A 16,192-nucleotide genomic window follows, 5' to 3' on the forward strand; every position below is an offset into this window, starting at 1 on the left:
AAAGAGTTTTCTCTTCTTCCTTTGTTCACTCTGTTTCTCCTTCCTTTCCTTTAGTAGCAGACCAGAGTGATGCGCCGTCTTCTCTGTTTCTTTCCTGTACCAATCTTATGCTGTCCTGTTTTGACTGTAGGAGCCCTCACAACCAACGGCATTAGTGCGGACACCAGCACTGAGATTGGACGAGCAAAGAACTGCCTGAGTCCTGAGGACATTATCGAGAAGTACAAAGAGGCCATCTCCTACTATGGAAAGGTACTGCCCGAAGTGTACACGGCTGTTAAACCAGGTCCCAACCAGTGTGGTTGTTGTTGGGTTGGCTTGAGGATAATAATTATTTTGCTTGATTTTTAGTTGGATCTTAAACATGAACTATTTTAAAATTGCTGTACAGATGATTACAGTAAAGCTTAATTGTCATTCAAAATTTCCCAATGAATTCCTTAACAATATATTCAAACACTAACAGGCAGGCCATACATTTTCAATAAGAGTCTTCAGGGGACTAAACAAGGACAAGATGAGCTTCTTTCTAGCTGCTCCGTTTTTGTTTTTTTGTTTTTTTGTAAGCAGTTGCCACAGCTGATGGATCTGCAAATTTTTGTTTGGCACTGATCTTTATGCTGGACGCTCTTATTGATGCAACCCTCACAGGAATTTGTGTCTCCTTCTGCTCTCAGACCAGAGCACAGAAGCCCTGTGACAGTGATTAGTCCCATGCAAATCAGCATTTCTGTGATCTCTGCCTTTCTGTTGGATACTTCCGGAGGCTTCATGCCATTGATTCTGAAAGTCTGGAGAACATTTTGGGCCACATGTTGTTTCCCAGCATGGAGGACGATGAGATTGACAGCACACATGGCGGCTTTTAGTGAGGAACGTAGAGGAACAGTTAATATATGACAGCCTATATTTAGTAACATAAGGTCAGTGTCATGCAACCAGGCACTTTTCCATCAATAGCTCATATAATCCTGTGATTTTCCACTGTACTTTTACAGTACTGCTAAGAATGATGTAATATTAGATTGTTGATATGTGGTTTTAACATCTTAAACTTGATGAACCCTACAGAAATGCCTACAGAATAGAGGAAAATTAGATTCCTAGCAGAGAGCCACAAATGCAGTAGGGAGGTCCTAAAGAGAGATTTTTAGCTATTGAAACAGCAAGACAAAGTACTAATGGCAGCCTTGTTCTTTAGATCAAAACACCCTCTGCAGATTAAGAGCATTTATTCTCCTTTAATTGTACATGATAAGCAGCAGGTCCTGCCTGGGGCTGCACTTGTTCTCCAAAGGTGCTTTAGTTTATCTTTATTGAGGCTGTTCTCTTGATATTAGACTTGGTAAAAATGAGATGAGTGACCATCTAGAGGTTTGTGCTAAGAAGTAGCGTTGGACACTTGGCAAGATAACCTCGTGTTTTATCCTGTGGTTTCACTGTATCAAACTACTTCGTCATGGTGCATTGTCATATGAGGATGAGTAAGGGGTCAGTGCATGCAAAACCACCACCTACTGCCTGATCACTTCTCTAACTAAAACTTTTGTCTCCCCTCTGTTTTTTTTTCTTGCTGACTGCAGACATTTCTAAAGTTATTTCTTTGTTCTAGAGTTATAAAGCAACGTAATCCTAAAACAGAGAGCACTAAAGCCTTGTGCATGTTGATTTTATATGAAATTTGCAAGTCAGCCTGCAACTGCTTTGAATTCTGTTGTTTATCTGTTGTGTACTCTCTCTCAGCCAGTTTTAATGCCATCAGGCCTGCAGTGGAAAGAATAGGGCAAAAACTCTCTTACGTGCTGAAAGAATACATCTAACAGCTCGCTCATTTAATTAGTTATTATAGCAGGAGCTCCCAGTGCTGTAATGATTGGTTATTTACACTGATAAGTCCATTAGATTATGTGGTCAGCATATTTTTGCCAGATTTCCCTCCTGGTTTTATAGTTACTAGTATTTACATTAACTGATGCAGTTAATACTACAGCTACATACAGCGCTTTCCTGACAGTGCTGCTTGGCTGTAGTAGCTGTCATGTTGATGGTGTATATTACGAGTTTAACCTCATATTTTTCCTATCCTGTAGTTCTGTTATTGTTTGTGAAATGATCTGCTCTGTTGCCAGTAGACCAGTGCTTGTTTGTGATTGGTTACATGCTGCAAAACCTCAGTCTTAATTATGTGGTTAACCCTGGTTTAACTTACAGAGTTGATAAGCACCTTCTTGTGAATAGTGGTTAAGTGAAGGGTAATTGAAGCCAGATTAAAAAAGATATGCTGAGTATCCCGATCTTGCTTCATAGTACAAGCCGCAGAGCTCCAGGTTAATGGGTTGTGTTTTTGACTTGAATAGGGAATCAGATTAGAGAAAATAAAGGGTATTTTTAAATACAGCCATTCAGTCTTTAGACTAATGCTCACACAAAACCAAAAGCGCTGGTAAGCAGAAACGTAAGCGTCGTAAGCTGTGTAGTAATATTTATTGATTTCAGCAGGGGGCAGTATTTTATTTTGTTTGAGTTGTTAAGGACTTGTGCATGCTGACAGCAGCTGTTTGTTATTATTGCTATACTGAAGCTGCATGGGGGCAAGCATGGGGGCATGTGTAGATAGTAGGACTAGAAGCTTATTAGTCAGCAATAATGCACTCCTGCACACAGAAAAGTTATTGTACAGGTTCCATTTATAGCACAATGTACTTGGACCCTGTACAAAGTCACCAAGAATACTATTAAAGTATCTTTAATGCTTAGGGGAAGCCGAATAGGCTCATTATGCTTCCAAACTATTCAGAAGCAATCCTGCTCTTTATCTTCATTATTATAATTGCCTCTTTGCACTGACCTTCTTTCAGCCCTTTTACCTGTAACTAGTTCATTCAGAATTAAATTACATCTCAACACAGAGCCATTCAGATATTAATTGAATTTTAATAAGGAGACAATGAGGGTGGAAGTGGAAGGAAGTTGAGGGACGGTGAGGTTTGAGAAGAGAAGAAAAGAGGGGAAAAAGGGGGCAAACCAGCAGCAACTGCTCAGCTTTTTCAGCAGAAACTGAGTAATGGTTGGGAATTCCTGAACGTAGAACAATAGGAGATCCGAGTTATCACACTGCTCCATCTTCCCACATCCGCGTTGACTGATGAATACGGTCATATGTTAATGAGAGAACATTCTCCCTGATTATGTGGTGGATTGTAAAACTCAAGGCGACTCTGATCGACTGTTCATTATTCATTAACACCGAGCCTCCTCCTGCCCCTTGCTCCTCCTCTTATCTTTCGCAGTACAAGAACGCAGGTGTCATCGAGCTGGAGGCCTGTGTGAAAGCAGTTAGGGTGCTGGCTATTCAGAAGAGGGCCAGAGAGGCTTCCGATTTCCTGCAGAATGCCGTTTACATCAACCTGGGACAGGTACGCCATCTGACCGGGAAATAAAAGCTTTCCCAGCCGCACGGGATGATTAATATGTCCACTGGCTCTGTGGTGGACAGTTAAATCACAGGACCTTTAGCAAAAAGACACTCTAAAATGGGCCTTGCTTGCACCATATTGTGCCCTCGGAGTATGTTTTTTTGGTCTTAGCTCTTTATCATTAGATTAATACATTTATTTTTGTGTCTGAATTTTTTGCTCATACGACTTTGAGTCAGTGAAGTTCTTCCAGGACACCTACGAGTACACTGATTCACAGTTTTTTGTTCTCCTGTTGTGTGAAAATGCTTCAGTTTTTCTGTTTTTTGTTTTTTGGGGTTTTTTGGGGTTTTTTTTTTTTTTGCATTTGTCATTGAAATTTTCCTCCTGTGTCATTGTCATTATTGTTCAGTGTGATGAAAGTGTTCTTAACAATTTTTATTTAGCATCAAACTTCCAAAACCATTTAATGGAACAACTTTTTAAATGACGTGATTTTCTTTTCATTTGGTTGATGTTGGAAAGACATGTTAAAGTCACAGTGTGTAAAATCTCACCACTAGATGTCAGTAGATTGCAGTCAACTTTATCTAGTGTTCATATCCCTCCCATTTCTAGAGCACAATCCTAGCTATGGTGGCCCCTGTAGGACAATCACATTTTGGTCAGTCAGGAGGGATTAAAAATGTCAAATTTAGATGGCTCACATCTGTTATGAATTACAGCTGGCGTATTTGTGTATAGAAACGTTTTTATTCACAAAAATCTCCAAAAGTGGATTCTGTTCATCTGACGTAGCGTTTTGTGGGAGAAATCTTTTGGCACTTATCCAAGTGACTTCTTCAGTCTCAGCTGACTGCAGGTTTCCCCAATCTTATAAACAGGTTGTTGATCAATGGTCATGAGAATTTGTATAATTAAGATTAAGGAACTGATCTCCCAGCCCACTGTTCCTTCAGTGGGCTGGTTTCAGTCATTATGCAAATGTACTGTTTCTAAGGTTGGGGAAACCTGCAGTCAGCTGAGGCTGAAGAAGTCACTTGGATGAGTGACGAAACGTTTCCCCCACAAAACGCTACGTCCAGATGAACAGAATCAACTTTTGGAGATTTATTTTCCTGGATGATTGAGAATGCATCAAGATATTCACAAAAATGTTTTAACATGTTAAAAAAAATCTCAACACTAAGTGGTAAATCTTGAATAAAAAACCGGATATCTGTCAATTAAATAATAAATTTTTACCCCAGACTCGCTTCAAAAACTGCAGCACAGTTCTTCCATAGTGAGTGTAGGCTGTCAGTCACCTGTCGGTATGCTGGGTGTTCACGTCTATTTAATCTAGAGGAGGGTGTAAAACTGAAAGGAGTGATAGGAGTCAAGGAGTCAGTGAAGCTTACTTCCGTCTGGAAGTGATACTGAGTTGTTGAGGATAACCTGAACTCTTCTGTGGTTAAGCACTGCTGCCTTTGCAGCCATTAGCTGGTGTTAGTAAACTTTCTTTGAAGTGGATCTAAAATTGCTTGACTTGGATGCTTGGCAAATAAACAATGTGATGACTATAGTCAATGTGTTGATCATTTTTAGGACGCTTGCACCGTAACGTTAGCTGTCAAAATGTTATCTTATAGCCAGCTGCTGCTGTTTAGCCGCTTGTTGTCAGCTTTCTACAGACAGAACGATTTCATGAGTAGTTTCTTGACAATACGTAATTGTGACAATATCAGGAATAAATAGGGATCTTATATGCATGTTTTTGTCAGATAGATGACCTCAGATCAGGAGATGAGGCTCGAGGTAAAGAGGAAGAGCCAGAACTAAGGAAATGATGAGAAAGAGCTGACGAAAATATACGGGTAACAAATAGTGTAAAAGAGCTGATTATGAGCTTTAAATTAAGTAACTTATAAGACAACAGACACTATGCCTGTTTATTAATAAATGAAACCATGACATCATTAATCTTAAAAAACATCTGTATAGCTGCAGGACTCTCTAGATCCAATACAAACATAGATCTAAGAGCAGTGTCATTGAGATAGAAAGTTCATGCTGTAAACAATTTGTAACCAAATTTAGTAACCTCCCCCCCCCCCCCCCCCCCTTTTTTTTTTTTTTTTTCTTTCCAATGAGCTGGGCAGACAGCATTTCACTTTTAACTAAATCTCAGTGTTTTAATGTCAGGCAAAGTCGTCTTTTCATCATCTTTCATCAATGGGTTTGGAATATTAATGCTGCCCTCTTGGTACATTAGAAGACACTGATAAAAAGATGCCCCAACAGAAATCTGTGTTTGATAAATTATATATCTACCTGACCTGTGATTGGCTTACAAAGTGGCCGTGATGTCACAAGAACACTTTTAAACAAGGTGATCTCACCATAATTTACCTCCCTCGTGCCTCTGAATATCAAAGCATGCATATGTATTGATTGATAAGATGAGGTGATTTTAAAAAGTGAATTTTCCAGTGCAGGAAGGCATAATGGTGTTTCTCTCTCCACAGCTGTCGGAGGAAGAGAAGATCCAGCGCTACAGTATCCTGTCTGAGCTCTATGAATTGATTGGATTCCATCGAAAATCAGCTTTTTTCAAGCGTGTCGCTGCCATGCAGTGTGTAGCTCCCACCATCCCAGAGCCTGGCTGGAGGGCCTGCTACAAGCTGCTGTTGGAGACGTTACCTGGGTACAGCCTGTCACTCGATCCTAAAGACTTCAGCAAAGGTAGGCTTGGTCACATGGTGGCTGAATAATATGTGGGCATAACAATTCACATTGTTTGTTTCAAGAACAAACGAACAAAAACCTACGGGCCATTCTTGTCCAGCCTCCAAACACATCTCTAACTACTTACCTCATATTATGGATGCAGCTATTTTTAATTATTCATCTTGGTACTGAAAAAAAGAAAATGGTAAACAATAACAGTAATGAGAGTGAGACTTAAGGTGTTTTTATGCTTACTTGCTGGGTGTCCTGCACTGATTTTGACATTGCGTCATGTGGCATGTGACACAGTAATTCCACAGCACCCCTCGATTGTAACCCGAAAGCTCATTTATTCACTCCCTGCAATAACGCATTTACTGTGGTGCTAAATTCAGTCCAGCTCTATTCTGTTTCATAAAAATAGCAGTTTTACTGTGGAGGCTCTAAACATGCGGAGGGAGGACTCACTGAAGAGTTACATGATGGAGCCAGTGCTCTGACACTGTGCTCACAGCCATCCACCTTTGCCAATTATGCACTCATTCTGATAAACTCTTCCCCTCTCATTACAAATAAATTAACACTCCTAACAGCACTGTCATGACCACATCAGGTGCAAAATAAAACAGGCTTTTAACAGTGTTGATTTTAGCACAGTAGCAGTAAATTGATCGGCACAGATTTAAATCGTAAATCATGGTGGTGTGATTCATCTCCTCCCCAGTTTTGGACTCTTAATTCCTATAAATAACATATGAAATAAAGCAAGCTGCAAAAATACTTTTGTCCATGTCTTTCAATTGCAAGCTGACACTGCTTCTCTGTAGTAAATACAGATTTTTAACACCTAAAGAGGATTTTGAGTTGGTGTGCACTGTAAATCTTGCTCCTAGTGAGCGACGGGGTTCCACGTTTAATGCCTCCTGTACACTCTGTCCTGGCAGCACCCTCTCCTAAACCAGACAGAAGATCTCCAGGAGTGAGAAGTGTGTCTGAAGTGTTAGGTGCTCCATGGGAGGAAGGGTAACGGGGAGTTGATGTTTGTGAACGGCTATAGTTAGATTTAGTTTTTCTTTTTTAAGGGTTGCAAGGCTGAAGTGCTGATTTTATATCAGTGAAAAGGAGTAATTCTCTGTGAATCAGTCTTCTCAAACTCTGAATGCTGTGCCCTCTCACAGGATTCACAGTGTGTGATTAACAACAGTGTCAACATATTTAATGGATTAAGCTGATGAAGAGCCTTCGTTTCATTACCAGCTTTGCTGTCTTTTCACAAGCACTCTTTCAGGGTGTTCTGCATTCAAACCAACCCTTTGTTCAAAGAGAGTCATGGGTGATACCTGACCTGAGCTCTTGTAGACTACTCTGTACGGCCTCCCCTGATAAACCTTGTACTCTTGCAGACTCTTGACCCTTGCATGCTACAGCCTCTCAGTAGCAAGCACCGTCCATTCAAAAGAAAACAGCGCATAGAAATGTTCAGGGACATCGGTATTCTTGTTGTGATTGGTATTCAAGAGTTGTGGCGAGAGCGGATTTTGCTCTGATAAGCTGTTAATCTTGGGCCTTTTTTCCTTTGTAAATGCACAAACAAGCTGCATCTTTTAGGTCAAATGCTTGTCCTTTGAGCTGCAGTAGACAGCATTGGACAGAAGTCCATGATAACATTTCAGCAAATTGTAATTAAAGTGGTCTGGAGGAGAGCTGGACTCGATCTGCACTTCATCTGTATTCTTCTGTGTCTAGCCCATGACAAGGGACTTTGACCAAAGCGGCTCTCTTCAGACCCAATCAGGCGAGCACTATAGAGTTGCATGAGGAGGGGGAAAAAAGGATTCCATGTAGAGGCAAATTTCACAGTGAAATGGGTGGACCAAAGCACTCGCACCACAATAGAACAGTTACAATTCACATTTCACTAAGTGTCTGGTTTAATAAGCTTTCAGTTAAAGAATTAAAAAGGTGGTTTTGGCACACATTTATCCTACAGTGCTGTCAGACATTTGTGACTTGGAAATGTTTTGCTGAGAACAGGTTTGCTTGCTATTTTTCATTCCTTCTTCTTTTAGACTCATAAACTTACTACATAATCTTGATTTTCAAATACCTCATTTTTATCTTCATATTTAAAAAAAGTTCCAAGTAGTTTCAATACAGTATGTTATGTTTAAATACAGTATTTAACCCTTTAAGACCTACCATAGAACCAAGTCCGACAGAGCTTATATTATATTTGTACATGTTGTAGTGCCATTTTTGGGAGCATTTCAAGTTGATATACATCAATACAACCATTATAGCCCAAATTTTAATGATATGTCTGCATTAAGTGCATAGTAATTACATAAATTGCAAAAAGAGCAATAAACTACAAAAAAATTTAAAATTGTTTTGTTTTTTTAACATATATTTCTAGTTAGAGAAATTTAAGAGGCTTATCCCTCAAAACTGTAAATACAAAAAAGTTGCACAAAATAGTTTCCCACCACAGGAAATTTAATTTGAGTGTCTTCATAGTTTTATTTTTGAAATACACCAATTTTTATCTACTGCAGGAAAAACGAAAATAAATATTATAGTGCAAATTTGCAAAAAAAACCCAGCATATGCATCAAAATAAACTATTTCCAGCAGTGCAATATGAGTCCTCAGCATCCCAGAAATGACACAGAAAGTCATAAAGTCAAACATAACTTTTAAAAACACCAGTATAGGCTCATAAGGTCCTGATGGTAAAAAACTACATTTCCGCAAAATGACGTCACTTCCGGTTTCGGGCAGGTCATGGCGGACATGCGATAGTTCGCGCTGATGGACTAGGAAGTGTTACGAACAGCTGATCGAATCGGCAAAGCGTGTTTCTGGAATATTATGTTTTTGTTGCTGCAAGTGCTTTTTATGCAGTTTTTGCAAAGCTATATGTGGAAGGAAACTGTGACCTAGGACAAGCTGATGGCATAAGATGTAAGTACAACTCCTCCGGTTTCATAAAATTATTGTGCTACCTTATGTGTTTGCAGTGCTACCGGGATTTAAAAATAGTTACGTAAAACGGAGCGTGCCCGCTCAGACCGGCTTTAAAGGGTTAATGCAACATAAAATAATACACATTGATGCCTAGAGCGCTTTCTGCAGGTGGTGGCCCTACAGGAGGGTGGTCCCATGTCCTTTTTTGGGGCTGTGCCCCACCAGGCTCCATGGACTAAGGGCACCCACCCTGGGCCTTGGTCCAGGGTGAACCCTGTCCCATGGAGGGTGAACTGTTTGCTTGATCTTTTACTCATAGTGGTTTTCTGAATTACTCTTTGTCTGGTCCCTCACCCAGGACCAAAGCCCCCTGACAACATAGCTCCTGTGATTCCTGGGATGCACAAACCCTTCCACCATGATAAGGTAGCGATTTGCGGGGAGCCTTCAAAAATGAGCTTTTTAAAAATAACTTGTGGCAGTCATTTTGGAGAACTTGCCCCAATTCTTTTGTGGATTTAGACTTTTTCAGTTCTGTCAATTCTGTCACTGCATGTAATCCCACACTGACTCCATGATGTTAAGATCCAAGCTCTGTGGGGGCCATACCATCTGTTGGTGCAGAATCAATCTGGGACAGATCAGACACCTGCTCGATGATGCTGCACGATGAATTTAAACATCTGAAGTGGTTAAAACCCTTGCCAGAGTCCTGTCTGTACAATCTAGCTATTCTCTCTCTCCTCCCTTTCTTTGATCACATATCAGATATAAAGTTTACTGTTTGGCTTTTGTTAGAGGTAAAAGTAGATGGTTTCTTTGGGGGTAGAGCAAATCATTGAAAAATAAAACACAAACAGAAAACATGAGAACAATCCCTATTTCATTATTCTAACTCACTAATACAGGTAGAACTGCAGCGCATATCTTGGGAGTCAGTTAAAATGTATAAATAATAGCATTATTCTATAAGGGCACTTCACTTAAAATATAATCATTTTACACAGTTCAACATATAAGCTTCCTAAACAAGTCTTGGAGAAGAACAGTAGATAAAATCCACTGTATTCAAAAACTACTATATAACAGTGTACATAGTGATACAGTGATATGGTGATACTTCATCACTGGGAATTAAAAAAAAAAGAGTAATACATTGGTTTGCAAAACCTTGTCTTGCATCCTGGATCTGAGTGTTTTCGCATCTTTGCTTTTTCAAACCACACATATAACAATCAAGGGGCAGTTGTCACTTTGAAATGGTCCTTTTGGACATTAATGGGTTCTATAATTAGGAAAATAACACCATTTTTCATGACTGAGACCCAAAACTCATTTACTTAGTATTTAAACTGAGGCCACTGACAAGGACGGCTGAAGGCTGGTTGCCAGTAGATGTTAATACCAATGGACTTACAATTGGAGGAGTCGCCCCCTGCTGGCCAGTGTAAACAATCAAATGCACTTCCGTGTTTGTTTCAGAGCTAGATAATTTTTGTAGTTTTGCCTCGGTACACCATCACAGTATATTGTAAATCAAACAATCAATATGTGATTGACGTGCAGACTTGGAGCTTTAATTTAATTAGCGTTATAAAAAATATCAACTGTTAAAAGATAAACAGTTGATAAACAGTTTCATGGCCAGGTGATGCCTTCTGCCGTGTTATTTCATGACAAATGAAGCAGGCATAACAGCTGAAGTTGATTCAAAGGCTTGAATTTGTATTTTATAACTTTTCACTGTAATTTTAATACAATTTGAAAATATGAGGCCCAAAGGGATGTTGGTGCAAGTGAGGGAGCGATCATTAGGCTGAAAAACCATCAGAGGGGGAAAGAGAATGAATGAGAGAGAAAAGATTTTATGTACTGCTCAGCTTGGCAACAACAAAAAGCAAGAAAGGCTAAAAAAGAAGTGCATGATGACAGAAACATTTCTGTGGTAAAGAAAAACAAATTCATAACAACTTGCCAACTCAAGAACACTCTACAACAAGCTGCAAACCAGTGGTTACACAGATTATTATTAATAATAACTTTGTCAGAAAACATCTAAAAGAGCTATCGTAGTTCAAATTATGGAGGGCACTTTATGTTTTATACAAAGTCTATGGTAGTGTGCAGCTGCCTACTGTAACATTTAAGATTAATTTATTGATCGTGATGCAGCATGGGCTTCTAATGATATTAATGACGTAATCCTTTTATACAATGAATAAATACATGCAACAAATGTAGTAGGACATGGATATCTATAATTTGTTTTAAGTATCGAACTAATACTAAAGTAGTAAGTCCTAAAACTTTTGGGAGTAGTGAAGTGTATTAGAACTTTTTGGATTAGTCCTATCACGCTGCAGGCTATATTATTTATCAGATAATTTCATCAAAGACGGTTTCATCAAAATCCTCCTAAAACCACCGATAGCACAAACACGGTGGAAAGGGCAAGTTCAGCAATTCTGATCATTTTTGTGTCCCACTGGTTGCTGCCTGGTAACTAAAAGTGGCATTGCTTAAAATGTAACATGCAATAATTTGGCTATTCATAACATAACATAAGTGTCTTCGTTAGTATGTTTGATTACGCTCTGGCCTCGCATAACTTTGAGTAGATATCACCACCTCAAGACGATTTGCCACTGCTGCAATGGCTGACGGCTGAACACACAGATTGGATGCCGGATTTGTTGAAGTACCGTTACATATTCTAGCTCTACTCTCCCAGCTGACGTACCAATTCCCACAAGGCTGATGGGAAAGTAGGAAATGATGGAAGTAAGCCTTTTAGCAGAAGGGATCAGATGAGAGTTTATAAGGCAATACAGTAGAGTTGCAAGTTCAAAAAAGAAAGAAAATGGGGATCAATAGTGCATTGCAATAAGGCTGCTGTGCCCAGAGACACAGTGGAGCAAATGGTTTTGTAAGTGGTTCATATGCCCTTTCTCACCACGCCTTTCTGCTGGCAGTAATGGGGACACTGCATTTTTCTGTCATCTTTTGTCCTCTTGCTGCTCTGTTGTCATTCTGTTGAATTAATTTTTGGAGTTCTCTCTGTTTGTAATAATTTGGATGCTTATAATTGAGGAGAACAATGGCTCTATGTGCCATCTCATCACCCTACACAGTAGATCTGAGGCAGCTCGAGGGTACAGTGCCTTTTGAGTCAGGTTTACTGCATGACAGTGTGACTGCTTGGCCGTGGCACCACACTCATTATCTTGGTGGTGTGTTAATTGGATTGCCAGACACCTCCAGTTCAGCACTGAAAATACCACAAATGAACACGTTTTTCATGTTTGAGCGAGAGCGACATGCTCAGAAAATCCGAAGTGTCCTTTGGATTACTGTCCTCCAGATAAGCGCCGTTTTTTGGCAGACAGGTGGAAGTCAGCTATTTTTAGACTGCTTAGTGGGTGCAGTTTTCATGACAGAAAAAAATCTCTTATGAAGGAATGGCATTTGCAGTTTTTTCAGATGGCAGAAGAAGTCAGGATGAATAACAGCCGTGGTAGAAAAATGCTGATAAGTAAAAAGCGTCATGGGCACGATTTGATGTTACTGGAAGTGGTATTTAAGCCGAGGAAACATCAGAGTGTTTACCAAATATCCTCCTTCCTTCCCTCTGGCCCCCACAGCCTCTCCAGTGCATCTACCCTCTAGTTTTTCTTTCCCACTCAGTGAGTCAACAGTAGACAGCTGGGAGTGGAGCAGGGCATCTCGTGGGGGGGCTGAGGGCCTTATGTAACTGTTGGTGTCAAGATAGAATGCTATTAAGATGTCTTGTGGTGCTCTGCAGAAACAAAACACCGGCAGCTAAGTTAGCAAGCCAAAGTTTACACATGAATACTTTGAATTGATGGCCTCAGCGAATTAGTTTAAGCTAATTTTGTGCTTGTACAAGACGTTTGTGATCAGAGTTGGAGGAATTTGGCTCAAAATGAGTGCTAATTACTAATTATTCCAGACATCTCAGTAGGTCAGCGTGACCATCTGTTCATCATGTATCTCGACAACTGACTAATCTGCTTGAAACTTGGCAGGTGTATTTCTGGGACACGAGGAAGTGTAACGCTGAGTTAAAGTTTGTTTGGATGATTGGTTGTCAGATGTTGGTGTAGTTGTTCTTGTGCTTCCCCAGTTGCTGACTGACTGGTAGATGCTCCACTGTACATATACACACAGGCATGTTTTTCTCTGTCTTTCTGATTATTACCCAAAACGAGCCTTTACGAGTTTATGAAAAAAGAACTTGGAAAAAAAAAGAACTTAAAGAACTTAAAAAAAATATTTCTAACAATATTCATTGAATATTTCTTGCTTTTTGGTCTTTTGTTTCCTGTGACTGAAGTTTTCTCGAAGTGAATAACCCTGATTATCTCTTCATCATGGCACCTCTTAGCAGGTGGAAAAATATGAGGGGGAAATTCAGATTTAATGCGTTAGAAACAAAAAACATGTGCATTGTCCAAAGACATGCATGCTAGGTTAATAGGTGATTCTAAAGTGGCCCCAAGTCTGAATGTGGTTTTTCTGTCTTTATGTGTTCACCCTTTGATAGACTGCCGACCAGTCCAGGGTGTACTGTCCTCCTGGTATACTCCTCCATCCAAACCACAATCCCGAGTTGGACAACGGGAGAAAATGAATTGATTGAGTTATAGCCAGTGAAATCCCTAATTTCAACAGGCATATGATAACAAGATATGTTTGATATTATTCCAATAAAATGATTCAGTGTTATGACCTAACTCTAGCTGACTTTATGACATTTACCTTTTGTGTTTAAAGCTGATCATCCAAAGATTGAGAAACAGCTTTTATTGAGTAACGGGGAGAGATCTTATGGAATATGTTTACAAAGAGCTTATACAGACAGGGTGGGAAATGTGTTAAAAGATAAAGATTAACGAATTAGCATCAGCATAATAAAACTCAACACCGTGCTGGCAGATATCAGCATAAAGATCTCAATACAATTTGAAAACAATATGGGAGATGATAATGTGAGTGTTTGACATGGGACAACAAAGATTTAGCTGATCTGCGTCAGGCAGAATATGTCTCTGATGCATGTGGACTAATCTGATTTGATATCTGCATAACATTAGATGTCAGCAATGAGCTTTGTAAATCTGACTTTTATTTTGTCATCTCTCTCCCTCTCCCCCAGGTACCCACAGAGGCTGGGCTGCTGTACAGATGCGCCTCCTGCATGAACTGGTTTACGCCTCCCGTCGCATGGGCAACCCGGCCCTGTCTGTGCGCCACCTGTCCTTCCTGCTGCAGACCATGCTGGATTTCCTGTCTGATCAAGGTCAGCTCACAAAACACAGTCAGGAGGAAACTTGAAATTGAGCAGAACAAACTAATGTTTCATTGCAGTATTGAAAACCTGTGTGGTGCTTTTCAGCTTCATGCCCTGCCTTTAAAAAAAAAAAAGAAAAAAAAGAAATCTAGACGCAGCCAACCTGTCCCCTGGTGATTGCAGCGTTATACCACGAGTTTTAATAGTATGTGATACACAAAGCCAGCTTTTTCTTGGCGGAAATGCAACATTGTGCTCTGACCAGAAATCCTGCGGCAGCAGCCAGGAGATGAAGCTGTGCAAGCCAGACTCTTCACTGGCCACACAAAAGAGGCCAGCGTAATCCCTGGTTGGCTACTATGAGAATTGATGGTGGGAGGGAGAATAAGGGAGATGAGGTGGGAACAAGATGAAGCAGACTCACAGTATAAAATATTAAATGTTAGCAAAGGGACTTCTGCAGCTCTGCCTAGGGTGTTGCTGGGGCAAGCCTTCTTAGAAACAGCTCTGCTGGAAAAAAAAATGTCAGTCTACAGCTTTACACACATCAAAGGGCAGAAAAGCCGTGTGATGTAATTACTACTTTGTTGTTGTATCACAAGACGTGAGCGGGTATTTTCTCCCTGAAGAAAGTGACCTTGTAAGCCGAGTTCTTCAGCAGTGCTTTCTGCTGCACTAAAATACCATTTCATATTTACTTTGTAACTTTTTGGGCTCAGAGCGCTGTCGGGTGGAGTTTTGGTGCCCTCCCTTTGATTGCCTTTACTCCCGTCAGCAGTGTGATATTAAAAGTACCAGGAAGAAGCGAGGTCTTGTGAAATAAGTCCCTTTTGATGTGTGCACATAATAATAATAATAATAATAATAATAATAATAATAATAATAATAATAATAATAATAAATAATAATGGATACTTTATTGATCCCCATGGGGAAATTACTTGTTTTTCTCTGCATTTGACCCATTCACTCAGTGAAGCAGTGGGCAGCCCACTAAGCAGGCGCCCGGGGAGCAGTGTGGGACGGTACCTTGCTCAGGGGTACCTCAGGGTAGCCGTTAAGTGGATTCGAACCGCCGACCTTCCGATCATGGGGCGACCACTTTACCTACTGAGCTATCCCTGCCCCTATTTCATAATAGGACAGCAGTTTACAATGTTCTCACTCCAAGTTTGATTCCTGAGCACATGTTCGGTGCATCATCATCATCAAAGTCACTAAACTGTACTTTTAAATGTAGTGAAACTGGACAGAGTGATAAATTAAACCAATTGGATTCATTCAAAGTTATAAAAGCATCTGTCTCCCCTGTCCAAACTTCTAAAACGGCCAGTAAAAAGCTTTACTTTATTTTTCAGTAGTGTGATGTCTTTCTTCTGTTGCCATGTCTTCTCATGACAAACATGTTGGCATATGTATCAAGAAAGACATGGCACCCATTTCACACATCCTGCCTTTACAAGGGCAAGCAATACCAAGTGTGAAGCATCCAGCTGTATGCTATGGAGCTGGCATTGCCCTCAGCTGCTATTGTGTACGCTGCCTGCTTTATGTATTTATTTATTGGATGGGAAGCTTTGACAGTTTAATAAGTGTTATACTGTCTCTCCCTTTTGAAATGAAGTGAAAACTTGTTCTCCTGTGTTTGACTGGTTCAGCTGTTTAGCTAGCAGAGCTGCTAATGCTTTAGCATCTTTTTTGCCATGGCATTTAAAAAAAAAAAAACTGAGGCAAAGTGGAAAACAGTTTGCTGGTCAGCAAAAGCTTGTCATTTGTGTTCGCTTAAACC

General features: G+C 40.1%; 1 protein-coding gene across 4 annotated transcripts in view; it reads left to right on the plus strand.

The window, feature by feature from the left end:
- trappc9 (trafficking protein particle complex subunit 9) overlaps positions 1-16,192 on the plus strand; it is a 232,402-nt gene that overhangs the window by 11,629 nt on the left and 204,581 nt on the right. For all 4 annotated transcript variants that reach the window (XM_080296224.1, XM_026155948.2, XM_026155951.2 and 1 more), the window contains 4 exons: positions 131-252; positions 3,291-3,416; positions 5,924-6,140; positions 14,269-14,412. In XM_080296224.1, the coding sequence (XP_080152350.1) occupies positions 131-252; positions 3,291-3,416; positions 5,924-6,140; positions 14,269-14,412 (609 nt within the window). The remainder of the gene's footprint in view (positions 1-130; positions 253-3,290; positions 3,417-5,923; positions 6,141-14,268; positions 14,413-16,192) is intronic.

Source organism: Astatotilapia calliptera, chromosome 22 (genome assembly GCF_964374335.1).
Source record: "Astatotilapia calliptera chromosome 22, fAstCal68.1, whole genome shotgun sequence".
Classification (NCBI taxonomy): Eukaryota; Metazoa; Chordata; class Actinopteri; order Cichliformes; family Cichlidae; genus Astatotilapia; species Astatotilapia calliptera.